Source organism: Lipophrys pholis (assembly GCF_963383615.2).
Source record: "Lipophrys pholis genome assembly, chromosome: 21".
Classification (NCBI taxonomy): domain Eukaryota; kingdom Metazoa; phylum Chordata; class Actinopteri; order Blenniiformes; family Blenniidae; genus Lipophrys; species Lipophrys pholis.
Window position 1 is genome coordinate 24,364,737 of NC_137649.1, and position 26,211 is coordinate 24,390,947.

General features: G+C 47.4%; 2 protein-coding genes across 3 annotated transcripts; both read left to right on the top strand.

Annotated features, from left to right (window-relative positions):
* The first annotated feature begins 247 nt into the window (after nt 1-247).
* Nucleotides 248-6,471, top strand: LOC308126137 (uncharacterized protein). Its single transcript, XM_080490292.1, has 8 exons — nt 248-310; nt 403-627; nt 3,266-3,583; nt 3,675-3,935; nt 4,036-4,170; nt 4,392-4,478; nt 4,556-4,584; nt 5,059-6,471. Exons 1-8 carry the CDS (start codon nt 265-267, stop codon nt 5,134-5,136), a joined length of 1,179 nt encoding a protein of 392 aa, XP_080346418.1. The 5' UTR covers nt 248-264; the 3' UTR covers nt 5,137-6,471.
* A 4,557-nt stretch (nt 6,472-11,028) lies between these two features.
* On the top strand, nt 11,029-24,981 carry vash2 (vasohibin 2). Of its 2 annotated transcripts, none has more exons than XM_080491244.1 (9): nt 11,029-11,203; nt 12,993-13,439; nt 17,955-18,043; nt 18,679-18,735; nt 20,066-20,140; nt 22,654-22,891; nt 23,610-23,753; nt 23,833-23,951; nt 24,073-24,981. In XM_080491244.1, the coding sequence occupies exons 2-9, from the start codon at nt 13,113-13,115 to the stop codon at nt 24,140-24,142; spliced, it is 1,119 nt and encodes a 372-aa protein (XP_080347370.1). In that variant the 5' UTR covers nt 11,029-11,203; nt 12,993-13,112; the 3' UTR covers nt 24,143-24,981. The 2 variants fall into 2 exon arrangements, with proteins under 2 accessions (XP_080347370.1, XP_080347371.1); XM_080491245.1 differs by lacking the exon at nt 11,029-11,203 and adding an exon at nt 11,540-11,667 and having other exon boundaries at nt 24,073-24,238.
* Nucleotides 24,982-26,211: the final 1,230 nt, after the last annotated feature.

Below are 26,211 nucleotides of genomic sequence, written 5' to 3' on the forward strand. Positions count from 1 at the left end.
AGTCACCATAACAACAATCCAACTTGGTACTTTTATTTTGACAGTCACCATAATAACAATCTTTCCACTAGAATGTTCTCCCAGTGTTCATGTTCACGAGGCCTCAGCTCCATGGAATACGTTGAGTCTGAAAACTCGGTGTAGCTAAGCTAAATGCTAAATGCTAACCTCCAGAGTACTGCCAGGAGCTAAGAGCTTTGAAGTTCAGCAGAATTTCTAATCCAAACTACTGACGTAGTTGAAGATGGAAGGATTCATGGTCACATGACATTTTTATCGACGGCGCTTCACAGCAGAAGTGTCGCACTTGGTAAGCAGCTTTGTGGTCGTGCAGATTTCATCGTGTCATGCTGAAGATCTGACTTTTCGTCTTCCTGATCGACGTCTTTCACACTGTTCAAGGTGTGAATGCAGATAAACTAACATCATGCATCAGACATGAAAGGATGAAAAAGACACAAGAGAAGAAGAGGAGAATTGTCAGTCACTTCCTGTGGTCAGTTGCAAGACAGGAAGTGAAGAGATCATGTTTAAGACCAGCGAGAGAAAACGACAGCAGAGAGACGACGGCTGAAATCAGACCTGCCAACATGTTTCTATTTCACCTCTTCATGCTTCTGCCTGCAGGTAAGTACTCAGATTACTTTAAATACCTCCAAAACATGACGAGTCATCACTTTTTATACATTTTAATGAACCAACGTGTCGTTTTGGTTCAACCTGCTCAGTTTCAGTCAGAAAACCTTTGAACATCATCGACACTCAGTTTAGTGGAAGTAACTGATAATCAGCTCCCATTAGTTACTAGTTACTTCCTACAAAAGTACTGCAGTTACTTTACAAACGGCAATGGATGAATAGTTACTGGTTATTTGACGAAGTAAATCATGAGTTAGAACAATATGGAATGTTTTTAATTCAGTTTGGACCAGATTCTAGACTAGGTTTGGACCAGATTCTAGACAGAGTTACAAGTGGTTTCTAGACTAAATTCAGGCCGCCTTTTAGACTGTGTTTGGACCCGTTTCTAGACTAAGATTGGACCCGTTTCTAGACTGAGTTAGAAGCGGTTTCTAGACTAAATTCTGGCCACCTTCTAGACTGTGTTTTGACAAGTTTCTAGACTAAATTAGAAGCTTTTTCTAGACTAAATTCTGGCCACCTTCTAGACTGTGTTTGGACCAGTTTCTAGACTGAGATTGGACTATTTTCTAGACAAAGTTGGGATCAGTTCCTTGACTGAGTTTGGACCCATTTCTAGACTAAGATTGGACCTTTTCTAGACTAAGTTTGGAACAGATTCTAGACCAAGATTGGACCAGTTTCTAAACTAAGTTGGGATCAGTTCCTTGACTAAGTTTGGATTAGATTCTAGACCAAGATTGGACCTTTTCTAAACTACGTTTGGACCAGTTTCTGTACTAAGTTTGGACCCTTTTCTAGACTAAGTTTGGACCCGTTTCTGGACTAAGTTAGAAGCGGTTTCTAGACTAAATTCAGGCCGCCTTCTAGACTGTATTTTGACCAGTTTCTAGACTAAGTTTGGGCCAGTTTTTAGACTGAGTTAGAAGCGGTTCCTAGACTAAATTCTGGCCACCTTCTAGACTGTGTTTTGACCAGTTTCTAGACTAAATTAGAAGCTTTTTCTAGACTAAATTCTGGCCACCTTCTAGACTGTGTTTGGACCAGTTTCTAGACTGAGATTGGACTATTTTCTAGACAAAGTTGGGATCAGTTCCTTGACTGAGTTTGGACCCATTTCTAGACTAAGATTGGACCTTTTCTAGACTAAGTTTGGAACAGATTCTAGACCAAGATTGGACCCATTTCTAAACTAAGTTGGGATCAGTTCCTTGACTAAGTTTGGATTAGATTCTAGACCAAGATTGGACCTTTTCTAAACTACGTTTGGACCAGTTTCTGTACTAAGTTTGGACCCTTTTCGAGACTAAGTTTGGACCCGTTTCTAGACTAGGTTTGGGCCAGTTTCTAGAAAGAGTTAGAAGCGGTTTCTAGACTAAATTCAGGCCGCCTTTTAGACTGTGTTTGGACCCGTTTCTAGACTAAGATTGGACCCGTTTCTAGACTAAGTTAGAAGCGGTTTCTAGACTAAATTCTGGCCACCTTCTAGACTGTATTTTGACCAGTTTCTAGACTAAGATTGGACCCGTTTCTAGACTAAATTAGAAGCTTTTTCTAGACTAAATTCAGGCCGCCTTCTAGACTGTGTTTGGACCAGTTTCTAGACTGAGATTGGACTATTTTCTAGACAAAGTTGGGATCAGTTCCTTGACTGAGTTTGGACCCATTTCTAGACTAAGATTGGACCTTTTCTAGACTACGTTTGGAACAGATTCTAGACCAAGATTGCACCAGTTTCTAAACTAAGTTGGGATCAGTTCCTTGACTAAGTTTGGAACAGATTCTAGACCAAGATTGGACCTTTTCTAAACTAAGTTTGGACCAGTTTCTGTACTAAGTTTGGACCCTTTTCTAGACTAAGTTTGGACCCGTTTCTAGACTAGGTTTGGGCCCGTTTCTAGACTAGGTTTGGGCCAGTTTCTAGACAGAGTTACAAGCGGTTTCTAGACTAAATTCAGGCCACCTTCTACACTGTATTTTGACCAGTTTCTAGACTGAGATTGGACTATATTCTAGACAAAGTTGGGATCAGTTCCTTGGCTAAGTTTGGACCCATTTCTAGACTAAGATTGGACCTTTTCTAAACTAAGTTTGGACCAGTTTCTGTGCTAAGTTTGGACCCGTTTCTAGACTAAGTTTGGACCCGTTTCTAAACTAAGTTAAAAGCGGTTTCTCGACTAAATTCAGGCCGCCTTCTAGACTGCAGTTGGGATCAGTTTCTGGACTAAGTTTGGACCCTTTTCTAGACTAAATGTAGGCCTGCTTCTAGACTGAGTTTAAAGTTAATTTACTTTATTGATCAGAAATAAAACAAATTTTCCGTGACAGTCGGTGACATTACGTAGTAATCTATTACAGGTACAGGTAAAGCAAATAAAAAGTCGAGCCTCATCCGTTACTAAAAATTACTAGAAGTTAGTAAAAGTTGGTCAAAGTTACTAGAAGTTACTAAAAGTTATCAGAAGTTGGTAAAAGTTGATAAAGGTTCCTGGAAGTTGGTAAAAATTACTAGAAGTTAGTAAAAGTTGGTAAAAGTTACTAGAAGTTGTTAAAGTTGATAAAAAGTTTGTTTTCCAGGACCAATGACCTGTTTCTCATCGGTTTTCTTCTTTTTCCTCCACAGCAGCTGCAGTCGTTCAGAGAGAAGGAGACATGGTCACTCTGACTTGTGGTCCTCTGCTGGACGGTCAGCAGAACTGTGACGGGACAACGTGGAACTATAATGATGGTTCTAAAACTGTGGAGCTGGTCGGATATGGGAATATTAGAGAAAATCCAAATAAATCAGACAGACTGAGCGTTCCAGCAGATTGTTCTCTGCTTATAAAGAACGTCACAGTCCAGGATGTTGGTCAGTATCACTGTCAGCATTACAAACCAGACGCTTCAGGGAAACTCATTCGGACTGATGTTTCATCTGTGGTTCTGTCTGTAGCTGCTGGTGAGTATTTAGAACCTGATTCAAGCTTCACTACAGTTGGAATCATAGAAAAAAAACAGTTTGTCTCTTTTGTGTGGTTTTTCTTTCATAGTGACTAAAGAGGAAGTCGGTGACGAGGTGAAGCTGAAATGCTTCGTAACGCCTTTAAACGATAAACAGGAAGTGAAGTGGAAGATAAAAGAGAATGATGTTGATAAAGATCACAGTGAAATAAAGACATCAAAGGATCAACGTTCTTCCACTCTGACTTTTAAAAAGTCACATTATCTTTACCCACGACTGGACCCCCTGTCCTGTGAAGTGACCGACGGCTCAACAGGAGGAAAGCTTGTTCTCAGACCTCGACCCTCAGGTGACTGATGACGAGTCAAGAACAAAGACTCAGGTCACCAAAACAAGAGTCTAATGGTGGAGGAGAAATATTAAGGTGTTTTCAACTGCTTCTTGTCCAGGTGGCAAGGAACCAGGAAGAAAAGCAGGACGTGGAACCAATGGAACCAATGGAACCAATGGAACCAATGGAACCAGTGGAACCAGTGGAACCAGTGGAACCAGTGGAACCAGTGGAGCTTCAGAAGACTCAATAGGTAACGACTCAGGACTCGGATCAGAACCAGGCTGAGACCTGCAGAGGCTGGACTCCAGTCCAGATCCCTGTTGGACTCCAGGAGCAGTTTCAGACCAGGAGGACCAGGAGGACCAGGAGGACCAGCTCAGCAGCTCCGGTTCCTCTCTGCTTCCACTGCAGTTCAAAACAAAGACATCCAGCAGTCCGACTGTTGAAGCCGTGTCTTTCTTGTCCCTCCAGGTCTGAGCAGGAATCTCACCGTCTCTCTGGGATTAGCAGCTCTTGTCATCTGTGTTGTGACGGTCGGCGTAATGGCCAGAGTTCAAGGTCAATCTGAGGTCAGCAACTTGTTCCCACTTCCTGTTCATTCAATCTGAAATTCACCTTGTTTTTTTTGTTTTTAGAACGACAGAGTAAAAGAGGAGGAAACACGGTGAGAATGAAGCTGAGTTCTACATTGTTGATATTAACCTTCGTTTACACCGCGACGTCTCAGGTGACAAAACTTTCTGGTTCGTGAAAAGTTTGGTTTACTGAGCATGTGCAGAACGACTAGGAGACTGGAACCAGAACCAGAACCAGGGCAGGGACCAGCACCAGGAGCAGAGTTCAGCAAAGTTAGATTTTTTCCAAAAGTTGCATTATGTTTTTCCGTTTCCATGGAGACGTAGCAGTGTGATAGAAAGTTGCTTTTTTCCTGTTTCCATGGAGACGGAGTTGGAGCTCTTTCAAAAAGTGTTGTTTTCCCCTCGTTATCACAGAGACGGAGCGCTTTTGAAAAGTTGTGTTTTCAGTGTCTCCGAGCGTCGTTGTTTAGCAAATGCAAAAGTTGTCCATTGTCACTTGAAGTGGTTGCCGTGGAAACGGGGCCTGCGTCTCAGAAGTGAGTCCAACTTCCTGTTTGCAGGCTCAGAGTGACGAAGACGAGGCTGCAGTGACGTACGAAAACCTGGGAGAGCCGTCAGTTTCTGTCCGACTCCACTGAGCGACGACACGACTCCACCTGGCGACGACACGACTCCACCTGGCGACGACACGACTCCACCTGGCGACGACACGACTCCACCTGGCGACGAAAGGACTCCACCTGGCGACGACACGACTCCACCTGGCGACGACACGACTCCACCTGGCGACGACAGGACTCCACCTGGCGACGACACGACTCCACCTGGCGACGACACGACTCCACCTGGCGACGACACGACTCCACCTGGCGACGACAGGACTCCACCTGGCGACGACACGACTCCACCTGGCGACGACACGACTCCGCCTGGCGACGACACGACTCCGCCTGGCGACGACACGACTCCGCCTGGCGACGACAGGACTCCGCCTGGCGACGACAGGACTCCGCCTGGCGACGACACGACTCCACCTGGCGACGACACGACTCCACCTGGCGACGACACGACTCCACCTGGCGACGACAGGACTCCACCTGGCGACGACACGACTCCACCTGGCGACGACACGACTCCACCTTGCGACGACAGGACTCCACCTGGCGACGACACGACTCCACCTGGCGACGACACGACTCCACCTGGCGACGACACGAGTCCACCTGGAGACGACACGACTCCACCTGGCGACGACACGACTCCGCCTGGCGACGACAGGACTCCACCTGGCGACGACACGACTCCGCCTGGCGACGACACGACTCCGCCTGGCGACGACACGACTCCGCCTGGCGACGACAGGACTCCGCCTGGCGACGACACGACTCCGCCTGGCGACGACAGGACTCCACCTGGCGACGACAGGACTCCACCTGGCGACGACAGGACTCCACCTGGCGACGACACGACTCCACCTGGCGACGACACGACTCCACCTGGCGACGACACGACTCCACCTGGCGACGACAGGACTCCACCTGGCGACGACAGGACTCCACCTGGCGACGACAGGACTCCACCTTGCGACGACAGGACTCCACCTGGCGACGACACGACTCCACCTGGCGACGACACGACTCCACCTCCGCCTCTAACCAAGGATTCCCTCTGGATTGATCTCCTCACGTCGCTGCCAGGAAACAGGAACTCACTGAAATAACAACGGTTTCACTGCTTTGGCTCAAGCTAGCAGCTAGCATAGAGAAGAAACCGCCAATCGTTGTCCTTCGTGTCAGATTGTTGATCATTGTGGATTTAAGTAATCGCACTTTCCCGCCAAAGCGTTTTCAGTTTGTCTCAAGAAGCCGAACATCATCTGGTGACACTTTAGCGGAGAAATAGCGCCGCTAGCGGAGACGCTTTGTCAATGTCTGACTGAAGTTTTATTAAAATTGTCTTTATGTTCAGACTTCAGTCATTTCGTTTTTTTGGGGTTTTTTTGTGAAAATATTTAAATAAGTTTAAAGGTTATTGAGTTCCTGTTTCGCCGGTCGAGGTTCGTCTTCATCGTAAGTAGTTCTGAAACCAGCCCATTATTTTGCTAATCCATTAATTGGTAGATTATTTTTTAAATAATTTGATGAATTAGATTTATTTTTCTAAACAAGCATTATTGTTTAGCTGCGTTTACCCAGGTGAGTCATTATTATAGTTTCATGAAGAAAAACAAAAACACATGAGAATTGTTCGTTTTAAAGCATTTCGTTCAAATAATTCTTGAAAACATCTCGAAGCGACTTTAATTACTGCGTAATGAGAAACAACTGGACACAAATGTCAGCACTCGTCTCGACTTCGTCTCACTTTGCAGGTCACACGTCTTTTTTCCAGATTCAGTGTGAAGTCCTCGCACACTTTGGGTGATTGTTTCCGGGAATTTTTCTCTCCAGATGTTTTTCTTTTCTCCCGTTTTTTGGATTTTTCGGAAGCCGCCTCCGCCAAATCAGGGCTCACACAGTAGCGTGGCTACATGCTACATGCTAACTAGCTTCAGGGCGCACACAGTAGCGAGGCTACATGCTACATGCTAACGAGCTTCCGGGCTCACACAGTAGCGAGGCTACATGCTACATGCTAACGAGCTTCAGGGCTCACACAGTAGCGTGGCTACATGCTACATGCTAATGAGCTTCAGGGCTCACACAGTAGCGTGGCTACATGCTACATGCTAACGAGCTTCAGGGTTCACACAGTAGCGTGGCTACATGCTAACGAGCTTCAGGGCTCACACAGTAGCGAGGCTACATGCTACATGCTAACGAGCTTCAGGGCTCACACAGTAGCAAGGCTATATGCTACATGCTAACTAGCTTCCGGGCTCACACAGTAGTGAGGCTACATGCTACATGCTAACTAGCTTCCAGGCTCACACAGTAGCGTGGCTTCATGCTAAACATCATTAAAATAGGACTGATACAGGCATTAGCATGCTGGAACGTGTGTGCAGCACACAGCACACTGTCGCACACTTGTGACGGAATGTGGAAGTACACAAGAAAAATCTGACCAATCACAGCAGAGATCCACTCATCATATCAGGTCTGTTAGTACAGAGCAGCTTCGGTTTAACATCCTACACCTGACAACAACTTCTGGATGTTGGAGTTTAATTCCCCGATGTTCTTATTACTACCAAACTAATAGACTAGACTAGACTATGCTAGACCAGACCAGACTAGACGAACACAGCTACATGAGAAGTTGAGTGACATCACTGTGAAAATGGTTTAACGGGAGCTGTCCTTGCTCAAGGACAGGGCGGGATGGGGAACTGAACCTGCAACCTCCTGCTCCACCAACTGAGTCACACGTCCAATCAGTTGGTGGAGCAGGAACCTGATCCAAACTCTCTGCACAACACACCAGCTTCCACACTGCTTCTTGTTGCTGTAATAAACGTTTTGTCCAGCAGGGGGAGACACCAGAATGCTGACTCCAGCATCAGCACTCCATAAAGACTTTCTGTTTCTGGTGGGTCTCTTAGAATCAAATCAATCAAACTTTATTTATAAAACACTTTCAGTCCAAAACATGCAGCACACAGTGCTTTACAGTGAAACCCAACCTGCCATTCTACGTACGTATAAAAAGAATTGAAGAATAAATGACATTTCTAAACTCCTGTCTCTTCTTCTTAACCCTTTATCGGGCAAGTGACCGTTTTTGGTAATTTCCACACACATTACATTTGGCACCAGTACTTTGCCTAGGTGAGATCAAGAACCATGTGGTCTTCACCCAGCCAATCAGCAGAGATTACTCTATATCACAGACCACATGATTGTGACATTTGACCAATCAGCAGAGACCTGGGAGGCCTCCAATTTCCTTTTTTCTCTGAAGTCAGAAAAAGGGGGCCATTTGGCTAAACTTACTGTGCATTTACAGTTGAAACATCAAAACTAACCATGGTAAGTTGATGAAACTCACACATTTTAATGTTGAGTAGTTGTGCTAAGTCATGAAATAAGTGTTATTTGTGAGTAACTTCATGAAATGAGTGAAATTACAGCATGAAAAATGTGGGTGCCAAATATGATCATATGCCCGATTCACCTAAAAATGAGAATTGGCTTGGTGTGACCTTTTTTGGACATATGCCCGATGCATCTAACTAGTCATACTCAACACATTTTCCTTACAAATAAGGCAATGCAAGTTAGGGCATTATGTTTTAATGTTGCTAAATGTTTTTAAAACAGTAATACCTGCAATACAGTGTTTCAGACTTAATTTTAACCCATTAATTTAGAAATCCTAAAGGTATAAATAGCAATTTGTTACATTTTTCCTAGTTTATGACCTAATTCCAGTTCTATTGGATACATTTTTAGCAAGTGTCTGCTCAGATGGTTTATGGCAAATGGGGGGTCAGTGTTGTCATGCCAGCCGATCATGCCATCAGTGACGATGATAAGAAGGAAGATGAAGATGTGGCAGACCCTTATATTCCTCCACTCAAGTCTATCAAGGAGATGGGGACAATGGTTGTCTGGCGTGGTACATATGACTATGTCACCAGTGATGATGGGATACTGGCCATCAGGTGGAAGGACAACAAAACTCTCACTCTGCTGTCAACAGACATGCAGGTAGAGCCGATGTCCTCAGTTATCAGGGACTGCAGTGAGACCAAGATGAAACAGCCAGTGAGTTGTCCAGCTGTCATCAAGAGTTACAATGCCAATATGGGGGGCATTGATAAGAGTGATATGCTGGTATACCTCCACCGCACCCCCATGAAGTCCAAGAGGTGGTATCTGCATCTGTTTGCATATGTCATTGATGTCAGCCTCACAAATGCCTGGGTCATGTACAAGCGGGCCTGTAAGGCCCTTGGTGAGAATACCCAGTCTCTGAAAGAGTTAAGAATCCAGGTATTCCAGGCAGCCAGCAGCCAGAGGCCAGTCACACCTAGCTCCAGAAGAAGTTCATCTTCATCTGTTGATAGCCTGGCCACCACTGCTGATGTCCCGACACCTGTCCCAGGACACCGCAGCCACACCCCAAATATGGCTGCGTGGTTTGACCTCTTCCTCTTCAATGCTCCTGTACATGCCAAATGGCAGACATGCAAGTATTGCAGCAGGAAAGGCAACTTTCTCAAGGCAAATGTGATCTGCAGGGTCTGCAAGGTCCACCTCTGCATGGACAGTGAGCGTATCTGTTCGTTACTTCAAGAAGTGTCCTAATGTTGTCTAAAGTGACACTATGTAAGTTGGCAGGTGTCTGTATCAGCACTTATGTTGTATTGTTCTAAAAGTTATTCTAATTTTAAAGAAATACATGTTCCTTTCAACTTATATGTTTTTTCCTTGGATTTTTTATATACAAACTTCTTGGATTTTTTTTTACCATTAACGGGCAAGGACCCAAATATGGTAACTTCATTTATGTAAATTTTCTCCATGAAAATGCAAAAATGTCAAAAATTTTAAAACAGTAATTATGTCATGTTAGGTCCCCAAATAACACTCCAAAGTTGAATTTTTGAATTTCAAAGTATTTCAATGAGTGCCCTATAAAGGGTTAAAGAACAAATTGAAGACAAAAGGAAATTCAAGCTCTGTTTACACGGCAACGTTCTGAAACTAATGCCCGTTACCAAGGAAACAGCAGAAACACTGAAAACGATGGAGTTACCATCTTGGTCCACTAGTTGGTGCTGTTGTTAGTTTTTAGTAATGAAAACACACACACACACACACACACACACACACACACACACACACACACACACACACACACACACACACACACACACACACACACACACACACACACACGCAGCAGAGGGGTGAAGAGCTCTAAACATGAACACTGGAAGAACACGAACATTCTAGTGGACAGAACACCAAGTTGGATTGTTATTATGGTGACTGTCAAAATAAAACTACCAAGTTGGATTGTTATTATGGTGACTGTCAAAATAAAACTACCAAGTTAGATTGTCAACAAGGTGACTGTCAAAATAAAAGTACCAAGTCCAGGAGAATATGGAGTGGGAGTCGTGACACCAAGGAGACCCTGGATCTGGATCAACGGGACCAAGAGGATAAATGAGAGACTATGACTCCTTTAAATCAATTCATAACTGCGTTTAGGCTTCCAGGACTTATTGACCTGGAGTTATGACTTTTTCTTTAAAACCACCATCTACTTTCTAGCTGCCTCAATCACAGGCTGGAACTGTTTTTATTCTTATGTAGAAAACTTACAAATGAAGCATCATTTTAAAACCAGCAAACGTTTTTGAACGATCTTTTCATGTGTTTAGGTTTGATTCCGATCAGATCAACAGTTATACTGAGGATCCCATTTGTTGCAGATCTATCACTTGTTGACGCCGCCCCGCATCCCGCTCTGACCAATCAGCGCGCACCACCTGCTCCAAATATGGCAGGAGCGGATGTTTGTCCCGCCCCTCTTTGTTAGCTCCGCCAATCAGAAGGCGTCTCCGTCCGCTGGCTCCTGCCGTGGATCCGAGCAGCGGGTGACGGACGAGAGCGGCGGCTCTCCGCCTTAACGGCCGTGTTTTACCGTCAATGTCTCACGATGTGAGCAAGCGCGGCTGGATTCGTTCAGCTCAGAGGCTCCGGGTGGTGAGAGGAGGTGGCGGGCGGCTCGGACGGACGCACAGCGGAGGTAATATACAGAGAAGCGGGGCGGCGGGGGGGCAGCGGCCGCCGCAGTGCTGTTAAGACAGTGCTCAGCGACAGCGGATGTTTCCAAATACTTTCAAAATAAAACGCCACCGTTAGATTTTCATTGAGTTCCTCCTCTTCCCGTCGAAGAAATGCTTTAATATGCACCAGGAGATCTTACTTTGGTATAAGAAATCGCCTCGACCATGATCCGCGTCGCTTTTTATCCCAGCTTTCCGCCGTTTGACGGACGCGTTGTTTTATTTTGAAGCGGAACAGGCCGCACCGCGCCGCCAGCGCGGCAGCTTCACATCTATATAAAGGGGGTGAAGTTACAAAGCCTCGAACCACAACAAGACTTCCCGGCGGGATCCGGACTCCTCCGCGGGGTTATGAATGGGACCGGCCTCCTCCCGGGAGGCACTCGGTTCCAGCGCCAGTATAACGGAACGCTCGGCCGGTAAGGTGAGAAACCCGCTGCAGAGAACTGCCGTGGACGAGAAGTTCTGTCTCCGGGGACCACTGACTCAGTGGGACTTGTTTTCCATCACCTTGGAGTCCGTCAACTGTTCAGCTTTTTCACCATATCTATATTTTATGACTCTGTTTTTTTTCTTGATAATACCTTTTGGTCAGTGTTGTGGTCAAGACCCTGTAACCCGAGACCGAGTCAAGACCCTGTAACCCGAGACCGAGTCAAGACCCCGTAATCCGAGACCGAGTCAAGACCCTGTAATCCAAGACCGAGTCAAGACCCTGTAACCCGAGACCGAGTCAAGAACCTGTAACCCGAGACCGAGTCAAGAACCTGTAACCCGAGACCGAGTCAAGACCTCGTAACCCGAGACCGAGTCAAGAACCTGTAACCCGAGACCGAGTCAAGAACCTGTAACCCGAGACCGAGTCAAGACCCTGTAACCCGAGACCGAGTCAAGACCAGAGAATCCTTAGACCAGAGTAAGACTTTAAGGGGCCAAGATCCTGACAAAACCAAGGCCACAGAATTCCAAGACAAAACTAATGGTTCTTCACCAAAAGCTCCAACTCGGTCCTACGCTACTCGGCCTCGACTGTTTTCCATTACAATATAGTTCCACCACGACGTGGGCGGAGTCATCTAAGTTTCTCCCCTCATGAAAAAGTAATCACCCCCCCCATATGATGCGGAGCGAGCATGCATTGGATATCAGCTCAAATAATGAATTAAATAGTATATATTTATATATATTTATGAATAATATTACAAAATGTGGATTGTTATGATGGTGCTTCACTGTCCGGTGTTTTGGTTTCACTGGTGTCCCTGTTAACTGGTGACTTCTGCCAGCAGCTGTTAGCAGCAGCTGATGTTAAGACAAGACAAACAACCGCTACGATACTTTAAACTTTAATGAAATGTGGTTAAACGGCGTGAAAATGGGAGGCTGTAGAAAGTTGGTCACCAGTTAACAGGGGAACCAGTTAATCCTAAACACTGGTGGTATCGAGGCTTGGAGAGCTCCTGATCCTGGCAGCGGGGCCCTGAATCCTCTGGTCACCACCAGACAAAGAAACATCTGCAGCGTCTGAGCGTCTCTCTCTCTGGTTGTGATCGGGTTTAGAAATGGCGGCTGAACGAGACGCCATCTGACTGCTCACCTCAGCTCGCTGGGAACCTTGCCCCAGGAGGAACCTGTACTGACACATAGTGGGAAAGCGTCATAGCGAGTAGGGCCGTTAGTGGAGACTGCAGGGTTCACTGGGAGACGTTTTCCTCTGTGGGTCACCAAACGTTCCCGTCCTCTGCTCAGGTTCGTCCCTGAAGATCAACACCTGGTCTGATGCTGCCCGGCAGTGACCAGCTGCTGTAGCTGGAGGAGGACGACCTGCCCCGCTTCCTCCTCCTCCTCCTCTTCCTCCCGCTGGCATCCATGACCGGACCCAACTCCCCGAGCCGGAACGGCACGTCGCCGGCCAAGCTGAGCCGCCACGGCCGCTCCAAGAGCAGCAGCTCGCACTGCCTGCTCCGCTGCGCCGCCCGGGACCAGTCCTCCACGCCGCCGCCCGCCAGCGGCTCGCCCCGCTCCCCCGGGGACGAGGACGAGGAGAAGGACGGCGGCGTCCTGTTCTACGTCAACCGCGCCGGGTTCCCCATCGAGGGCGCCACCTGGGAGCGGATGTGGTCCCACGTGGGCGTCGTGCACCCCGAGGGCGCCGACATGGTGGACCGGATACGGAACGCCGCCTACCTGCCCAAGGTGAGGTAGTCTGGACCGAGCCGGCACCCTCTGAAGCCTTTTCAGTAGTACTTTCATCTGATATACTACTTTCAACAAGTGTCTCTGATAACTACCTTGTACACGTAGTTAAAATATCAGTACTTGATGTTGGTCACAAAACTACTTCACTCCGACTCCACCTGTGTACTAATGTTAATGACTGCTAATATTACTACTACTACTACTACAGCAAGAACTACTGCTCATTACTATTACTACGACCTCCATTCGGCCTCTGAGGTGACGTAGCGTCGACTCGGAGGCCGTGTGGAGGAAAGAAAGCATGGCGGCTGCAGGGACTCTGGGCACCGCCGTCGTTTAAACAAAACGCCACAAGAACTTTTGTGTTTTCACTCGTTTTGTTTGTGTAAACCCGAGACAGCCTGAGACCAGGTCGTGGTTCAAACCTGGAGGTTTATAAACGTGTTGTAGGTGGCGAACACAGCGGGGGGTCTGTAGCGCAGGGTTGGTCTGTTGTTGTTGTTCTCTGCTCTCGTTCACCGCGGCCAAATAATCCCTCAATACAATCTGGACTGAAGATAATCTGGACACCAACCAAACTGTGTCCTGAGCGCCAGGCTCTCTGCAGTTACTCAGGAGGGGAGGGGCGTCTCTAAGCTCCGCCCCCGGGCCACCGGCTGTCTGAGCATCACGTTTCCACCAAGCGTTAGCATGACAACGCGTCAGAGAACAATGGAGGCGGCGGCGTTCAGTCGCTCCGCTTCACACAATCAAACAGTTTGTTGGTTTTTTTTAACGTCAAGTAGGTCGAGCTAAATTTGCTGACTCAGCTCAGACGCCAAAGGCCGACGTCAGCACAATTCAGACCGACGGTTTGATCAGACTGACGGAGGAACCGGCGGGTCACCTTGACGTGTTTTCGTACGAGTTTCTGAGATTTGACGTGACGTGTTGATGACATCATGACGTCAGACCAGAGGTACCAGCTGAAATATCCTCATTAGTCGTCTTGACTTCATGTCGTTTCTTTTTTAACCGACGGTTCAGTAATGAGGGACGTAGGTCCGGTGAAAACGTCCTCCATCACGGAGCGAAAAGGAAACGATATCCTAATGCACCGATACTCAATATGGAAATGATTCACGTTGCTGCAAAGCGTCGCTGCACTTCCTGAATCGACGCTACGTCACCTCCACCAGTCCTAGTCGACGCTACGTCACCTCCACCAGTCCTAGTCGACGCTACGTCACCTCCACCAGTCTGAATCGATGCTACGTCACCTCCACCAGTCCTAGTCGACGCTACGTCACCTCCACCAGCCTCTATCGCCGCTACGTCACCTCCACCAATCTAGAGCAGGAAAAGTGATGAGGAGGGACGAATGACGAGGTGCTGGACTGAAAAAGATTTGTGGGTTGGAGGACAAAGGAGAGAGGAAAAGAAAGGATGAAATTACCAGGGAGAGGAAGAGAGAGGAAGAGCAGCACAACAGGAAACAGGAAGTGGAGGCGGAGTAATTAGTGGTGTTAAATGGAGCTCTGAATGAATTCTGGCGTCCTGATGGCCGATTGATTCCTCTCATGGGACTCGGGAGGACGGCCATCGTTTCATCGCATCAAAACCAAATGTTCAGCGACTGTCAGGAGACGGATCGTGTCTGATACAAAGGGCTGGAACTACTAATCGATTAAAATAGTTGTCAACTAGATTACCCGTGGATTAGTTGGTTAATAACATTTTTATTATTCAAATTGTCCAGCCAATCTGTTCCAGCAGCTACCACAGGGTGGCAGTAATGAGCCTCTGACAGGCAGGCTCACTCTGGACCTGGTCCAGGACCAACAAGTCCTCTGACATCACAATCGTAACGTAACCTGAAGGCGCGACAGATTTCCTGACGGGTCAGCACCGAGCCTGACCTTTGACCCACGGGGCTTTATGACTTTAGGGAGTTTCCCATCACTTGTTTTGTGTGGTGGAATTTGTGTTTCCCCCTCATGGCTCATTCTGAGGTCAGGTGATCAAGTTATCACCTCAGGTTCTTCATTATTTAGAGTTTGTTGGGTTGACCTCTTTCATCAGCCGAGAAAGTGAAGTTTGTCTCTGGTATTTTCGGGGGAAAATAAAACCTCTTTTTAAAAGAAACCCTGTTTTCCTCGTTCCCTGACCTCTCCAGAGTACCGTACTGTGGCTGCGCACCCCAGAAATAGGACGGATCAATTGGGCCTGGTTCTTCAGATGTCACTCTCGCGTGTCCGACTGAACCAATTCTATTTCCATCGGTACAGCTGTCGGCGCGTCGCACGGCGCAGCGTGTCGCACGGCGCGGCGCGTCGCACGGCGCGTCGCACGGCGCGTCGCACGGCGCGTCGCACGGCGCGTCGCACGGCGCGTCGCACGGCGCCTCGCACGGCGCGGAAACCATCGGCTGACAGTCATTAAACCAGTAAAGAGAAGGTTTTACTGCCACATAATCTCCCATGTAGTCAAATCCTCACTAAAGCATAACACACACACACACACACACACACACACACACACACACACACACAGCAGGCATAAAGCTGCGTTCTGCTGGCTCAGGCAGTGAGATGAGGCTGATCTCTCTGGAAGCTGCCATCGTTTCCTTCACTTCTACACCCGAGCCTCCACCTACTTTGTTCTTTTGATTTTAGCTGAAGGTTCTGGAGGTCTCCGGGCCACAGGCCGCCGGTCTCACACTTTTTAAAAGCGAATTCATTCATCTGGAGATGATTTTCACAATCGACTTTGTTTTTCTCCTTCTGGTGGCTGAAAACTCACAGGAAGCTAAATGCTATGCTTCACCCTTCCTCTGCACACACACACACACACACACACACACACACACACACACACACACACACACACACACACACACACATACACACACACACACACACACACACACACACACACACAGCTGCCGGTGCCTGTCACAGGAAGTGGGTTTGTAGGGTGACCCAGGCCTGCCCGGTGAAGCCGCAGCTGTTTCCTGGAATTGCTCTCGCTGAGGTGAAGCAGCTGCAAAAACACCACAGTAATCGCATTACTTTTTTTTCTTTTTTTTTTCAGCCACAAATGTGGGTCACGGGCAGCCGAGTGGTGGGATGTGGTGAAAACGACCTCAGGAGTGTCAGTGGTGGTCTGGCTCAGGTCGGAGGTTCAAGGCTTCACCTGCTCTGAGGTTGACCAAGAACGTTGGTGGAACCCTTTGTAGATGATGGAGCAGCAAAGGGACACTTTGTAGAACGAGGTGACACTTTGTAGAACGAGGTGACACTTTGTAGAAGAGCCAGGTGACACTTTGTAGAACGAGGTGACACTTTGTAGAAGAGCCAGGTGACACTTTGTAGAACGAGGTGACACTTTGTAGAACGAGGTGACACTTTGTAGAACGAGGTGACACTTTGTAGAAGAGCCAGGTGACACTTTGTAGAACGAGGTGACACTTTGTAGAACGAGGTGACACTTTGTAGAACGAGGTGACACTTTGTAGAAGAGCCAGGTGACGGTGGCTGGTCTGTCCACCACGGTTTACCTCCAATACAACGTTTGATAGTCAGAGAAAAGGTACACAGACTGTCTTAGAACCAATCTGGAGGAGTTCTCCAGCTCTGGTAGGGCTTATTCTCTGGTTCTGGTAGGGGGTATTCTCTGGTTCTGGTAGAGGTATTCTCTAGTTCTGGTCGGAGGTATTCTCTGGTTCTGGTTCTGGTATTCTCTAGTTCTGGTCGGAGGTATTCTCTGGTTCTGGTAGGGGGTATTCTCTGTTTCTGTCTGGTTCTGGCAGGGGGTATTCTCTGGTTCTGGTAGAGGTATTCTCTAGTTCTGGTCGGAGGTATTCTCTGGTTCTGGTAGGGGGTATTCTCTGGTTCTGGTAGAGGTATTCTCTAGTTCTGGTCGGAGGTATTCTCTGGTTTAGGTAGGGGGTATTCTCTGTTTCTGTCTGGTTCTGGTAGGGCTTATTCTCTGGTTTAGGTAGGGGGTATTCTCTGTTTCTGTCTGGTTCTGGTAGGGCGTATTCTCTGGTTCTGGTAGGGCGTATTCTCTGGTTCTGGTAGGGGGTATTCTCTGGTTGTGGTTGGTTCAGGCAGGGCAGGGGTGTCCAGCTCCGGTCCTGGAGGGCCGGCGTCCTGCAGGTTTTAGTTCCTCCCTGCTTCAGCTTACCTGAACCTAACGATGATGTCATCACCAAGGTTGTGAACAAGCCCAATAAGGAGCCCCTCATTGGAATCAGCTGTGCTGCAACTGGGAGGAGCTAGAACCTGCAGGACCGAGTTTGGACACCCCAGAGGTAGGGGGTAATCTCTGGTTCTGGTAGGGGCTGTGTAGAGCTGGGCGTTAAAGTCACTCATCGTTTTCCTGAAACTTTTTCGACATGTGACACGTTACTTGTGTTCTGTTGGGAACGAGACGGCGTGGAGGAGTTCTCAGGTCTTGTTAATCACGGCTCCTCCACCTTTATTCTGCTACGTCCCGTTAATCCTATGATTCCATTGTGTCGTCCTCCAGCACCCCGTCCCCTCGATTCCCACCTTCAGACCGTCCATGTCGGTGCCGGACTGGCTGGTGGCCGTCCAGAACTACATGAAGGCGCTGCAGTATCCTTCCAGCCCGACCGGAACCGGCTTCACCTGCCGCTCCTGGAGACGTCCAGGCCCCGTTCACACCGCAACCTTTTCAACATGAAACGCATCGTTTCCTTTCAGAAAAGTTTCACATTTACACGGCAGCATTTTGAAAACCATGTCAGTGTAGTTTTCATGTTGGTCCACTAGATGGTGCTGTTGTTGGTTTTCGTAATGACGCCACACACACACACATGCAGAAGGGAACCAGGGGCTCTAAACATTAACACTGGGAGAACACGGACATTCGTATGACCAGAGGAAATGCAACTTTTTGAAAACCCTCAGACGCCGTCTCCATGGCAACCGAGAAAATTAACTTTTTTGAAAACACTCAGACTCCATGGAAACGTTTTAGAGCGGATTGTTGTCTGCTGCATGTGTGTGTGTGGTTTCATTACACAAACAAACAAACAGCACCAACTAGTGGCCAAACATGAAAACTACATCGTTTTCTAAACGTTGCCGTGTAAACGCTAAACTTCTCTGAAACGTGAAAGTGTTTCTACCGGAGACGTTGTGGTGTAAACGTCTGGCGAGCTGCCGGAGCGACGCGGCGTCACGTGGTACTTCAAAGTAAAACTTAGTTGTCCTTCACGTACTGTCAGATACAACCACACCGGAACGCAGTTCTTCGAGATCAAGAAGAGCCGGCCGCTGTGCGGGTGAGTCCCAGCCGCCTACTTTCAATACAGTCTGAATATTTTACTACAGTACAACACAGTAAAGTACACTCTATAGTCTGGTGTTGTTTATAACGGTCAGGTAGTGTACTGTAGTACCATGTAATACAGATGTGTAGTAAAGGACAATGTTGTAAGGAACAGTATAGCGTAGTAGAAGACAATATAGTAAAATCTATTATAGTTAATACAATGTAGTACACTACAATATAGTATCATGGGGTACTGCAGTATAGTACAGTAAACTGTACTAGTGTTGTACAGGATATGACAATATGTTAAACTACACTACAGTATAGTACAATAAATTAAACTACAATATTATATGCAACATTACAGTACATAGGATCAGCACCTCTAAAGCCGAGGCCATGGTTCTCCACCAGAACCCACCAGAACCAGCCCCCTCCAGGTGGGTGGAGAGCCCTCGTCCCAGGTGGAGGAGTTGCATTTTCTGGGGGTCTTGTTCATGAGTGGGGGGGTGGAGCGTGAGCTCGACAGGCGGATCGGCGCAGCGTCTGCAGTTCTGCTGTCGCTGTGTCGGTCCGTGGTGGTGAAGAAGGAGCGAAGCCAAAGGGCGAGGCTCTGGATTTACCGCTCCACCTTCCTTCCTCCCCTCACCTATGGTCATGAGCTTTGGGTCATGAGCTTTGGGTCATGACCCAAAGAAGGAGATCCCGGATACAAGCGGCTGAAATGAGTTTCCTCCGTAGAGTGGCTGGGCGCCTCCTTAGAGATAGGGTGAGGAGCTCCGTCACCAGGGAGGAGCTCAGAGTAGAGCCGCTGCTGCTCCACATCCAGAGCAGCCAGCTGAGGCTCCAGCTTCTGTTTGGGATGCCCCCCGGACGCCTCCCTAGGGAGGTGTTCTGGACATGTCCCTCTGGTAGGAGGCCTCGGGACAGACCTAGGACACGCTGGAGGGACTATGTCTCTCAGCTGGCCTGGGAACGCCTCAGGGTCCCACTGGAGGACGTGTCTGGGACGAGCTGTCCCCAAGACCCGGACTGGATAAGAGACAATGGATGGATGGATATTACAGTACAATACAGTGCATCAAAGAGTACTACAGTATAATACTGTACAGTTCCTACTGCAGTACAGTACACGAGACTATAATATACAACAGTACAGTACATACTGCACATTACAGTACTGTGCAGTATAGTGTGGTACAATACAGTAGAGTATAGTACACGACAGTGTTTTATAGTATGGCGCATTACAGTATGGTTTGATACAGTGTAGTACAGTACAGTGTAGTATTATGCAGAGGACTACAGTACATGAAATACTCTTTGGTTTCCACCTGCAGGTTAATGGAAACGGCGAGAGAGATGATCAGGGAGTCGCTGCCAATCAAATGTCTGGAGGCCGTCATCCTGGGAATGTATCCTGACACACACACACACACACACACACACACACACACACACACACACACACACACACACACACACACACACACACACACACACACACACACACACACACTCCATCACTAAACAGCCTTTCCAGCTCCAAATGTGTTGCCTGGCAACAAGCCCACTTCAAGGTTTACCCCCCACCCTTCTCACTGACACACACACACACACACACACACACACACACACACACACACACACACACACACACACACACACACACACACACACACACACACACACACACACTCACAGGCTTAGTATCATCCAGCAGCTTACGATTTAAAGCAGCTGTGGCTTTTTTTTCTTTTCTTTTTTCTTCTTCTTAGAATTTTTTGCTGCAGTTTCAACACGTTTTCATATAAATGTCACACTTTCCCAGCGTGCTGCCTCCATGTGAGCCGGACAGACTCTCAGAATAATCCGTCGGACGGAGGAGGAAGTTGAAGCTCCACGTTCAGAGGGCGGAGGCTGACCCACACCTCCGTCCTTTATTTGTTCCAGACAGCACACATTTGAGTTTTGACGTATTGAAACACACGAACTAAACAGACCAGGAGGCGTTTGGTCCATCAGAGGAGAGACGTTTTCGCCTCGCCGATGCTCCGTTTCCACGGCAACGGAGTCGAGCGAAAACGCTGAAGTTCTTGAGCGTTTTGGGTCCGTTTCCATGGCAACGCTGCCCGGAGTCACTGAACACAACTCTCTGAGAAATGGCTCCCAAAATGGAGCTTTTTTAAAACGCTCGGGCTCCGTTGTCATGGAAACGGGGAAAACCACTCCTTCTGAACAGATAGAATAGAGAATAACTTTATTGTCATCGTACACTCCCACTGGAGGGTGAGAAACTACATTTTAAAACAAAATAATATAACACGTATGTATAAAGCAAGACTATATTAAAAACATGCACAAAAGATATATACAGCACCGTGTGGAAGGGAATAAAAAACAACAGAATACAATAGATATGGGCAGGTGATGAGAAGAGGAAATGCTTGGGCTCCGCCTCAGTAGTACAAATTATAATATGTTTTATTTGTAAATCACTTTACATTTTGGAACAAAAAATTCAAAGTGGAAATAAGAACAACAATAAAAGGGAAGTTCAAAGTGCAACGAGTCAGTGACGAGAAAATAAAAGCCTCAAAAAGCCGAGTAAAGAAAGAAAATCAGGTGGAAGCTGGTGAAAACATTTACATTAGATAAGACATACTACACAATAATAATATAGTATTCCCACAAATATAAATGTATTTCTGCACTTACAGGAGAGAAACTCACATAGTAGCAGTAATATTGACAGTACTCAGTGTTCAGCAGTACCAGTCTTACCAGTGTAAACAGGGAACCTTTCTGAAAGGAACAACTTTTAAAAAAACGATGCACTTTGAGTAGAAAGCGTGGTGGCGTGCTCACAGCCCGGGGAGGGGGAATGGGAGGGGGAGGGGGGCAGATGACAGTGACTCTAATAGAAGCCGGCTTCAGTTTGCAGATGAGAGGAGGTGAGAGGAGGAAAGACGAGAGCGAGGCCGACAGCCAGGGAGCGTCCTGCTTCCTCAGCCTCCTGAGCGCCGGCGCCTTCAGCCTCACTGACAAAAGTTCAGGCCCCAGTGAGAATTGAACTCACGACCCCTGGTTTACAAGACCAGTGCTCTAACCTCTGAGCTATGAGGCCTCACCTGCCCTGTGGAGGAAGACGGCCTCTTCTATACACGGCAGCAGGAACGGAGGCCACGCCCCCGACAAATACTTGGTATTGTGTTGGTAATCCGGTAATGTTTGCCCAGAGCCGCCCGACTCTGAACAAACAGAGCCGGTCCTTCTCAACAGCTGGTATCTGTCGGGGGCGTGGCCTCTGGGTCGTCTACCTCCACGGAGCAGGTGAGGCCTCATTGGTCACACTGGTCTGGTAAACCAGGGGTCACGAGTTCAATTCTCGCTGGGGCCTAAAGGTTTGACAGTGAACCCAGACCAGAGTCCAGCACACTTTGGTCTGGACCCGTTCAGACCAGGTGTTAACGGTTCCAGAGGTGGTCTGGGACCAGCAGGGAAACACCATCGAGTTCCAGTCTGAGTTCTACCGTCTTTAAGAACCTGGACGTCCTGCTGGACGTCTGCAGAGACACGGAGGCAGAACGCTCAGCTGTTAGAGAAGCTGAGAGTATCCAGATTACTCTCGGAACTCTGAGTATCCAGTAAACACTCAACACTATAATCTGATGTTAGAGGAGGAAGATGCTCTATAATCTGATGTTAGAGGAAAAATATGCTCTATAATCTGATGTGAGAGACAATTCAAACTGGACTAAACCAGGCTAAATGCTGGACTAAGCAGCAGTCACTGGATTAAATGTTCTAGAATGATTTCTGCCTGACTCCGCCCCCCCCCCCCCCCCCATGGCTGCACAGCCTGAACTGTCCTCTGACTCCGCCCCCCCCCATGACCGACGTCCAGGTTTCCTTGACTGTCCTCCAGCTACCTGACCAATGGCCTCACGTCGCTGGAGCGTTTTGCCATCAGCTTCAAGACCCAGTTCTCGGGCCACTGCTTCCACCATGTGGTGCTCGGCGTGTACTGCAACGGGCGCTACGGCTCGCTGGGCATGAGCCGGCGCCCGGACCTGATGGACAAACCGCTGAGCCACCGCACGCTGGGCGAGCTGGTGTCTGAGTTCGAGAGCTCCTACAAGAGATACCAGCACACGCTGAAGAAGGTGAGGGGGCGGGGACAGGGGGGCGGGGGGCGTGGTCTAATGCCACGTTTACACTGCAATGATTTCAAGTGACAAAGACAAACTTTCTTTGTCTTTTGGGCGTCTATTTACACGACGGCGTCGTTTGAAGCCACGGAAAACGCAACTTTTTGACAATAACTCCCAAGACGGAACTTTTCAAACTTTTCTGTGAAAATGCTCCGACTGAGCGGGTGAAAACGAGACTTCTGCACATGCCCAGTAGATGGACAACAAGTAGACGGTTCTCCAACAATATTCTGACTGAAACAAACGATGCGTGTTCCTTTAAACGTTGTCGTGTAAGACGCAATACGTTTCTGTAACGAACACCTGAAAACGACCTTTTCACTTGAAACATCGTGCGGACGCAAAACTTCTGACAGGAAAACGCAAAAACGCGTTTTTCACTCCAAGTGTTTCTGTGCAAAACTTTCCTGAAACAAAGACGCAGAGACAATCGTTTTAACTTTAAACGTTGTCGAATAAAATGTGAAACTTTTTTGTAACAAAAACATAAAAGTGATGCGTTTCACTCAAAGCGTGGTGTGACCGCGGAACTTTACAGAAACAAAAACGAAGCTTTTTAATTTGAAACGTTGACCTGGAAACGGCCTCACTCCCACTCTGCTCCTCCCACGTTGCTGCGTTGCCATGTTGCCATGTTGCCACGTTGCCACGTTGCCGCTGTGTCCCCCAGGTGAAGATCGGCCTCTACGTGCCTCACGACCCTCACGTCTTCCAGCCAATCGAGTGGAAGCACCTGGTGCTGAACGCCGCCCGGCTGGGAGCTCAGGAGATGAAGAAGGAGCTGGAGAAACATGGCCGCGACATGAGGATGAAGGTACACACACACACACACACACACACACACACACACACACACACACACACACAGTCAGTTGTGTTACTTCCTGTTTCAGATCCTGAAGTCGTCCAGCGCTCAGTCGCCAATCAAAGAGCGGAGTCGAGGGAAATCGTTGTCGCCACGGCGACGGCAGAGCAGCCCCCAGCGACGCTTCACACACCGCAGAGACAAATCGTTAGTATTTGTTCTTCATCCTCCTCTTCTTCCTCCTGGTCTGTCTGTCTGTCTGTCTGTCTGTCTGTCTGTCTGTCTGTCTGTCTGTGTTTCACCTTGTGGATCTGGTCTCGTCCTCCAGTCCGGCCTCGGTGGAGAAGAAACCTCCGGAGCTCAGCACGCTAAACGACGGCTACCAGATCCGCATCTGATCCAGAACCACCTCTGATCCAGAACCACCTCCGGCCCCGTGGCCCTCCAGTCCTCCTGATCCAGACTCCAGAGTCTGGCCCCTCCAGAGTAAAGGTCCAGAGACTCAATGTCGTTTCTTCATTAATTCTGAAACTCAGAAGAGAAACTTTAAACGACGAGCGACAAGCAGCACGACGACCTCAACCCTTATTTTTACAACTTCCTGTCCGAGCATCGAAAAGCTCGCGAGCGGGTTGTAGTTCCTCGTCTGACCCCCGGGTGGCAGCAGCGCATCACCGAGATGTTAACCTCTTCGATTTCTCTCATCATCATCGAATGATTTCATCTTCAACACGTCGACTTTCAAAAATTGAGATTTAATCCAGAAAATCTCAAGTTTCTTGTCGTTTCACTCGTCGTCCAACGTTTCAAAGATTTTCTACCATTTTTGTCTTTGTTACGAAAATCTGGCAATTTATTCTGGCGCCCCTAAACTCTAAGCTTTGTCCAAAAGTTTACTTCCTGGTTTGTTTCCTGATCAAAATAATTACATGACATTATTTGTAATAATTGTTACTTCATGCGATTATTCGATTATTTAACGTTATTTATTATTAAGTTAATGTGCGTTTGTTTATCTTCAGTAGTTTTTTAAGTTTTCGGTGTGCTAACCGCCAGTATGCTAACCACCGGTATGCTAACCACTGGTTTGCTCACTGCTGGTTTGCTAACCGCTGGTTTGCTAACCACTGGTATGCTAACCAGCAGTGTGCTAACCATTTGGCCGACTCCCGCACTCACACACTCACTGTCGCTGCACCTCAATCAAAAACAAGGACTGTAGTTTGACACCAGCATCAAAAAGAAAAGTCCCCCTTTTCCTTCAACAGGAAGAGGAATCAGGCTAGCATAGCAACCGCAAAACAAGTGGGAATCGAAGAGAACCGACTCGTTTAACGTAAACCGGGTTTCTGTCGTTTTGAATGACAGAAAAAAAAAAGGTCAGGATTTTATCGGTCGGAGCGACGATTGTCTTCGGCTGCTAGCACTCCGGACTCGTCAAATGATTGTGTCGGGGGACGTCTGCTGTTTCAGAGGTCCGCGTCACGTCGTCTTGTCGGGTTTCCTCTCGGCTTAGCTATGCACACACACACACACACACACACACACACACACACACACACACACACACACACACACACACACACACACACACACACACACACACACACACACACACACACACACACACACACACACACACACACACACACCACACAAAAGCAAAAAGATCACGAATCCAAGTCTTCCACCAGGCCTGTAGCATTAGCTTAGTGTTAGCATTAGTCTCGCATGAGCCCGAGCCCGAGCCCGAGCCCGGTTCCGAATCACAGTATTTCCTCCAAGTTTCTTTGATCTTTCCGAAAGTTTCTTTGATCTTTTCGAAGGTTTCTTGCTGGCTAGCTCGAGGCTAGCTCGGTGGATTGTCGGACGATGAAGATGAGCAACATGTCGCTTTGTTTTCTCGTCTTTTTGGACGTGAAAATGTTTGATCAAAACATCAAAGGTGTGGTTTTGAGGTATTTAGCGTGGCAGATCTCTACGTTTGAAGTTTTTCTTTGGACTTTGTGGTTTTTTTGGATTTGATTTTCAAAAGAAAACACTCTTTAAAAAAAGACACTAAGAGCTTTTAGCATTGTTTTTTTAATGGACGTTGACGTGCTGATTTTATTTAATGATTGTTAACGAACTTTAACTGAAGATGGAAAAACTAAAATGAGCCAATCAATCATGTATTTTCAGAATAAAGTCAGAAGAAAAAATGTAAGAAAGAATTTGGATTTTTTATATTTTTTTCATAAAGAAATTTCCGCATTCTTGAAATTATAACTTTGTAGAACTTTTTTTTTACTTTATTCTCAAATTATTATTTTGTATTATTGTATTTGTTTTACAATTTTTTTGGTTTCAACATTTCCTCCAGTTTTTCATTTTATTTAGCAACTTTTTGTCTTGAAACTCATAAAGTTTTATTCTTTGAATGAGCTTCTGGCTTCAAACTCTCTTTGTTAATTTGTATTTTATTTTC

What these genes read in the sequence shown, in the direction of transcription:
- LOC308126137 (XM_080490292.1), top strand. Translation starts at nt 265, where the DNA reads ATGACATTTTTATCGACGGCGCTTCACAGCAGAAGTGTCGCACTTG. An exon ending in CAGCAGAAGTGTCGCACTTG is followed by an intron (nt 311 to 402) that starts GTAAGCAGCTTT and finishes ACACTGTTCAAG; the next exon opens with GTGTGAATGCAGATAAACTA. An exon ending in GTAAAAGAGGAGGAAACACG is followed by an intron (nt 4,585 to 5,058) that starts GTGAGAATGAAG and finishes TCCTGTTTGCAG; the next exon opens with GCTCAGAGTGACGAAGACGA.
- vash2 (XM_080491244.1), top strand. Translation starts at nt 13,113, where the DNA reads ATGACCGGACCCAACTCCCCGAGCCGGAACGGCACGTCGCCGGCCAAG. An exon ending in AAGAGCCGGCCGCTGTGCGG is followed by an intron (nt 18,736 to 20,065) that starts GTGAGTCCCAGC and finishes TTCCACCTGCAG; the next exon opens with GTTAATGGAAACGGCGAGAG. An exon ending in ACCAGCACACGCTGAAGAAG is followed by an intron (nt 22,892 to 23,609) that starts GTGAGGGGGCGG and finishes TGTGTCCCCCAG; the next exon opens with GTGAAGATCGGCCTCTACGT.